A 6,869-nucleotide genomic window follows, 5' to 3' on the forward strand; every position below is an offset into this window, starting at 1 on the left:
AGATGCTCAACCTCTCGCTGCACTACAGCAGCGCGCTGCAGGAGAAGGAGCTGGCCAGCACGCGCTGCCGCGGCCTGCAGGAGGAGGTGCTGCTGCGCCGCCCGCCTCGCACTCACCCCCGGCCCACCCAGAGCGCCCTGCCCGCCAGCCTTGGCTGAGGCGCCCCTGCAGGAAGCTGACCCCTCGCCTCCACCACCGGGGGCCCCTCCCGTCACCCACCTGCAAGGAGCCTGCCCTGTGACTCCCCAAGGCCTGGCTGGGTGCCGTGCCCACGGGGGGGAGGCCTGCCCGCCTATGTCTGGGGCCCGGGGCAGGTCTGGCTGTTCTGAGCTCCGCAGTCGTCCCCCTAGGCCTCATCCCTCCAGCTGTGGGTGTGCGGTACTCGAACCCCAACCATGTCTTGTACTCACGTTTCTGTGGGGGATTATTATCTTAGTGATTTGTAGGTTCTTTAAATATTCATGTGCTTTCTGCCTTGATGGCATTGGCTTTTCTTTTGTTGTTGTTAACTCTTAGCTGAGGATATTTTTTCATTGTTTTTTTCTAGGGAGAGTGGAAGGGAGGGAGCAAATGAAGGGGGGCAGAGAAAGAGAGGGAGAGGGAGAAAAACATCAATGTGAGAGAGACACATGGATCGGTTGCCTCCTACATGCGCCCTGATGGGGGCCGAAAATTGAACCTGCAAAGGTGCAGGCTGGGAACCAAACACCCAACCCTTTGGTGCATGGGCCGGTGCTCTAATCACTGAGCCACACCAGCCAGGTCACTTTTCTTTCATTTTATTTGGAAATAATTTCAAATTTATTTTAAACAATACAGTGGCGCAGAGGACACCCACACACATTACTTTGTCATTCAGGAGCTGCAGCACCAGAGGCTGTCTGCCTCCTGCGAGCGGGCGTTCCGAGAGCGGTCCCTACAGATGGCTGACGGCCTGGAGCCCGGAGCGGAGGAGCTGAGCCGCTTGAAGGAGGAGAACGAGAAGCTCCGCTCCCTGACGTTCAGCCTGGTAGGCCCGGCCCGGCCCACTTCTCCCCGTGCCCCGAGGCTGGGCTTCTGACGCCCCCGGGGAGGGAGGCTAGGGGCCCGGGAATGGAAACAGTGACAGCTCGCCTGCCCAGCCCCGGCGCTGGCGGGATTGGTGGGACGTCACTCGGCTGAGCTGCCTCGGAGAGGACTGGGCTGGTTACAAGTGGTGGGGTTCACTTCAAAGTTGGGGGACAGGGAAGGAAACCTGTCTGCCTGCAGAATGCGCTGCATTGGAGAGTGGGGAGCTCTGGATGCAGGGTCAGGGACCCCAGCGCCCGGAATTGGGCAGCCCCTCAGCCCTTCCCAGTTCTTTGACTCAATAATTACCTGCTTTTGAGCTGTTCTTCGGGAGATGCCTGCTCGGCACAGAGCTCGCCATCCTGGTTCCGGCCTCCTCCCAGCCCCCCCCCACCCCCCCCGCACCTGCAGAGTGGGCCCCAGGAGTCCTGTGTTGCTGGGTCCCTCTCGGTAGCTCCCCTGCAAGTGCCTAAAGCAGGAGACTCTGCCCTGAGAGGCCTGGGCCTCCAGCACCTTCCAGCCCTGCCAGCCACGCCCAGCAGAGCCCAAGGGCAGCTTCCTCCCCCACCCCAACCCCCAGGCCTCTGTTCGGCCTCCTGGGCAGGAATGTCACTCACCCACCTGCCAGCAGCCTCCAGCTCCCGTTCCTGGGACAAGCTTCCCAGGGGCAGGCCTGTGGGAGCAGGCCGGCTGACCCCGCTGTGCCCCAGGCGGAGAAGGACATCCTGGAGCAGAGCCTGGATGAGGCCCTGGAGAGCAAGCAGGAGATGGTGGACCGCATCCACTCGCTGAGGGAGCGGGCCGTGGCCGCCGAGCGGCAGCGGAAGCAGGTGACCGCGGGCTTCGTGCTGGGGAGACGGGCTTTTCAGTCCGTGCTGAGCTTAAGACCAAGTTTGCCTAAGTAACGGGCCACTCGTTAGCTTATTCCTGGGTCAAAGCTGTGTTAGCACCAACTCACAGTCCACGGCCAGCGGTGGGTGACGAGCAAACAGGTCCGGCACATAGGCGGTGAGGACAAGGGCACGTGCAGGTCCAGGTGCATGGGGCCCGGTGAGAGCCGGGGGTTTGTTGAGTGGCTGCAAATGGTGAGGGGATGGTGGGGAGACGGCCGGTGGATGAGCATGCGCAGGGGAGAGGCATTACCTCTGCGCCCTGCTCTGGGCACGGGATGGACAAAACAGCCACGCGCAGCGCCCACGCGGATCTGGTGGGCACAGCTTCTCTGCGGTGCTCCTGTGAATCGCACTCGGGAGCGCGCAAGCTCACCCTGTCCCTGAGCTCAGTTACATAGATTTTCCCTCACCAAGGCTGATCTGGCTGCTATTGCTGAGGGTCCAACATGTCAACATGTCAACAACAGAGACCAAAGCTGAGCTCCCAATATGGCAACATTCCCTAGGAGGACCAGCCAGCCCCGTCCCCCACGGCTCTCACCCCTTGGCCCAGTTCTGGGAAGAGAAGGAGCAGACGCTGCTGCAGTTCCAGAAGACCAGGGTGGACTGCGAGATCTACAGGGAGAAGGTGACCGCCCTGCAGGGCCAGGTGGCTGAGCTGCAGAAGGAGCGGGACCAGGTACTGGAGAGGCGGCAGGGCCGGGAGAACAGGAGCTGCCAGCAGCTGAGGGCTGGGGGCTGGCGGCCTTGTGCCGCCCGCCCTGCCCTCCGTGACAGCTGCTTCCAGACTTGGGGTCTCCCTCCTTGGTCCAGGCGGTTTCTCAACTCCCTCCATTGTCACCTGCTGACGTGCTCACTGTCTGAGACTAGAGGTCACGTCTAGGGCCTCCCTTCATTCTGTGTGCACTCGGGGCGGTGGTACACCCACACACGTGACACGATTGTGAACCGTGGCATGTGCCTGCGGGTGAGCCAGTGTTCGCCGCCCCCTCATGCCCCGGGCGCCCTGTGTCCCGGCCCGCAGGCCTACGCGGCCCGAGACGCCGCCCAGGTGGAGATTGCCCAGAGCCTGGCCGAGAAGGACGCACTCCGCCGGAAGGTGTTCGAGCTCACTGACCAGGGCTGTGAACTGCGCCAGCAGCTCCACCAGCTGCAGGCCGAGTCGGCACACGGGGTGAGTCCTGCCCTGCCGTGCGCCTGGGAGCAGGGGCAGCGTGTGCGTGGTAGGGAGGGGGCCGGTGGGGGGCAAGCTGGGCCCCATGCATGAGCCCTGGTGGTGGGCACTGGAGATGAACAGTGGGCAGCTGGGGTTGCTCTACTCTCCCTCCATGATGATGCCATGCACGTCCTGGAAGGGGTGGCCCGGCAGAAGGTTCTGGAACCTGTCGGGTGTGGTGTTGGCTGAGGAAAGAAAGACGAAGCTGAGCTAAAATGACTATAAAAGCCCTAGTTACAGTCTGGCTGGCAGCTCCCGTCCAGGTACCTGTTGTACAGGCAGGGCCCTGTCCTCTGAGTGCACAGCCCAGCCCTTCCTCCTCACCCTCACACATCAGCCACGTGCAAAACACATGTATGCGTAGGGCAGACTGACGGGCAGGCACACACTGCTGACTGCGGGCCTGTGTGTTGGAGGGTGGGTGAATTTCTCTTTTCTGATTGGTCTGCCCCCCCCCCCATTTTCCACGTGCAGTGTGTGTAGACCCATGTATACACATTATGTACCAGGTGTGTAACCAGGAAAGAACTGTGTGCACAGGGGTGGGGAACGCCCAGCCCATATAAGGCCCACAAAATCATTTGTCTGGCCCTACCAAGGCATTAGGGGTGAGTTAATTAAATGTTTGATCAAATAAAGCAGGCTAATTTTAAAAAATGTTTTCTTTTTAAAATCCTATATAATAGGGTAATATGCAAATTAGGTGGAATGACTAGAATGACCACCCGACCAGTCACTATGAGGCGCACTGACCATTTTTTAGAGAGAGAGAAAGGGAGAATGAAAGAGAGAAACATCAATGTGAGAGCTGAACATTGATGGGCTACCTCCTATATGCCCCCTATTGGGGATTGAGGCTGCAACCTGGGCTTGTGCCCTGACCAGGAAGTGAACCGTGACCTTCTGGTTCATAGATTGATGCTCAGTCATTGAGCCACACCTGCTGGGCACGGGCTAATTTTTAAGCTGATAATTTTGTATGGCCCGTGAATGATGGTATACAGATCCAAATGGGCCTTGGCAGAAAAAAGGTTCCCACCCCTGACGTATACCCTCGACTAGAAATGCAGTGCCGCCCCCCAAGCCCAGTGCTCTGCGTCCTGGTGGCCAGCCGGGGGTCCCAGGCTGGGAGGAGACGGACCCAGACTAGAAGCCATGAGAGGGTGGAGCTGGGGGTGGTGCCTGGGTAGAAACCCCGAGAGCATCGGAGGGGACCCTTTCCTGAATTAACCAGCCCGTCTGGCGCCTTTGCAGCCCAAGCAGGAGGCGGGGCCGAGGGAGCCCTGGCGGAGGGGGAAGCAGCGGCTGGTGCGCATGTTCGCCATCTGCCCGCGGGACGACGGTGACGGCAGCTGCCTGAGCTCCTCCGAGGTACAGCCGTGCCCTCCGCTCCTGGGGACAGGCCAGTGCGGACGGAAGGGCCCGGCGCCTAGGAGGTGCTGAAGGGAGACCTCAGTGGACCCGGGGCTGCATCCAGGCCCTCACTGTCCACCTGGCATCCTGTGCCCCCCTCAACACCTTGCACAGCCCACCCATCAGCATGTGACCCTCACCAGCCAGTCCCCTGGTCTCTCGGCCTCGATCACTTTCTATGTAAAGTAGGGAGATTATTTTTTATATTTATTATGAGGACTAAACAACATAAAATACAGGAAACAGCTAATTGAGTGCTGGCACATAGTAGGTGCTCAACGAATGTGCCCTGGCTGTGAGCTCCCCCTCCCCTCCCTGTCCCCTCTTCGGCCCTGATATTGGTGGCCGTGGCTTATTCCCTTCCCAGAGCAGGGAGGGTCGTGAGCCCATGAGCTCGCGCTGACCCTGCCTCGCTGTCCTCCTGTCTCAGCTCTGGTCGGACCTGAGCGCCACGCCCAGCCGCGAGCTGGTGGACAGCTTCCGCTCCAGCAGCCCCGTGCCCCCCAGCCAGCTGTCCCTGTACAAGCGAGCCGCCGAGGACTTCCGGGAGGATGCTTGGTCCTTCAGGTAGAGAGGACGGCATCAGTGCCGGATGACACGGGTTTCCTGCTGGCTCACCGGGGACGAGGGCCGGGCAGGCGCTGGGTGCTCCAGTCCCAAGCCGTCCTCCCCTTCCTCCGCGCAGTGGCTTCTCAGAAATCCTGGAGGGGGACTGGGGAGGCTGCCCGGGAGCGAAGGCGGGTGACGTCGACCTGGATTACGAGATTGTAGACAGAGCAGGTGAGTGTGTTCCTCTGCCAACCTCTGCAGCCGCCCACCTCCCCTGGGCTGGGCCAGGAGGGGCACGAGGACAGGTCTCCCCGGTCCCAGGCAGAGGGAGGGGAACTGGACCGCTGCCCTGACCCTGGCCCCTGGCAGTTGAGGCCGGTGCCAGCTGCTCTGTGTCCTGGGTGTCCTGTCCATTGTCACCTAGCGGTGAGGGAGTTGTCTCCATGCCCGCTCAGCCCAGATGTTCAGACAGCTGCTCCTTCTGTCCCTCCTGCTCTGGACTCAGGCTGCCAGGGACCGCACGGCTCCAGGCTGCAGTGCCCCCTCCTGCTGGCCGGGGCACCTGTGGAAGCCTCTCTCCCCTTTCCCTGTGCCTTGTATCTGTCACTTAACTGCTTCTCTCTCCTTCTCAATCGGCCTCCTTACCTTCCCACCCTGCACACCTACCCCAGTCTGGGGCTTCACACAGAGTAGGTGCTCAGCACCCTGCCTGGAATTCACCCTGTGGCCACCAGGGGGTGCACGCACCCCATGCTGGTCCACAGAGGCACCTGTGTGTTGGGGCAGTGGTCACGTGGCCAGAAACCTTACCGGTCCCGGATCACTGGTGGTTTTGTGACAGTGACCAAGGGAAAGGCTCCGCCAGGGGAACCAGCTTGGCTGTGAGGCCAGGAGGACAGGGTGCTTACTGCTCCTCTTCTGTGTGATCCCACACCACGGCCCGCTTTCATGCATGCTAGTGGAATTCACCTCAGATAACGCCAGGAGCGCCCAGTGACCTCCACTTGGCTGGAATGTATTCACGAATTGGATTTCCCTGTGAGCTGGCACAGGCCGCCGTGGCAGGCGACAGGCAGCTGTCCGCCCTCTGCTGGCCTCCGGTCCACCAGGTGGAGGAGCAGCCTCTGCTGCCCACAGGGAAGCCACCGCCTGGGCTGGGCCCATCAGCCTCCCAGGCTGCCTGTCAAAGTGCAGAGCTTGGGGACCCCCAGGGACATGGAGGCCTGCGCGGCCAGCAGCTGGCGTGGCCGGGGGTAGCGGGAGCAGCGATGCAGGCGGCAGGCGCTGTCGGGCAGGAAGGCGGGCCCGGGTTCCACCGGATTTGACTGTTTGGTTGAAGGTGGAAGTGGATTCTAGCTTCCCCATCTCACAAAACATGGGCAACATTCGGTCTCACAAAGGACACAGTGGAGGCCAGACCCAGGCAGGGCAGCTCTCCGCCAGCTCCTCCCGTGTGGGGAGATGAGTCAAGGTCTCAGCAGGAGGAAGGAGGAGGACAGGTCAGCCTCAGCTGAGGTGGCTGAGGGCACTGAGGCAGCGTGTGGTCTCTAGGGCGCCGGCTGGTGTCTGAGCCTTTGTTTCTGCCTAGACCTCCTGGAGTCTGAGAGTGGCCCACAGCTGATCTCCAGGGGCCTCTGCGTCTCAGCCAGGTGAGCGGAGGGGGTCCGGCCAGCAGGGGGCAGAGTGAGGGCTGTTGGCAGGCGATAGCCTTTTGAGGGTGGGATCATGGCAGGAAGGGGGCTGGGGGAGAG

At 61.3% G+C, this 6,869-nt stretch overlaps 1 protein-coding gene across 1 annotated transcript in view; it reads left to right on the top strand.

The window, feature by feature from the left end:
* The window catches only part of CARD14 (caspase recruitment domain family member 14), a 35,944-nt gene that overhangs the window by 11,618 nt on the left and 17,457 nt on the right, over positions 1–6,869 (top strand). The window contains exons 5-14 of the mRNA XM_015559737.1: positions 3–86; positions 830–1,009; positions 1,758–1,877; positions 2,494–2,619; positions 2,965–3,114; positions 4,411–4,527; positions 5,000–5,136; positions 5,255–5,349; positions 6,707–6,767; positions 6,826–6,835. Of these exons, the coding sequence (XP_015415223.1) occupies positions 3–86; positions 830–1,009; positions 1,758–1,877; positions 2,494–2,619; positions 2,965–3,114; positions 4,411–4,527; positions 5,000–5,136; positions 5,255–5,349; positions 6,707–6,767; positions 6,826–6,835 (1,080 nt within the window). The remainder of the gene's footprint in view (positions 1–2; positions 87–829; positions 1,010–1,757; positions 1,878–2,493; positions 2,620–2,964; positions 3,115–4,410; positions 4,528–4,999; positions 5,137–5,254; positions 5,350–6,706; positions 6,768–6,825; positions 6,836–6,869) is intronic.

This window comes from Myotis davidii, unplaced genomic scaffold, assembly GCF_000327345.1.
Source record: "Myotis davidii unplaced genomic scaffold, ASM32734v1 scaffold211, whole genome shotgun sequence".
In the NCBI taxonomy this organism is placed as follows: domain Eukaryota; kingdom Metazoa; phylum Chordata; class Mammalia; order Chiroptera; family Vespertilionidae; genus Myotis; species Myotis davidii.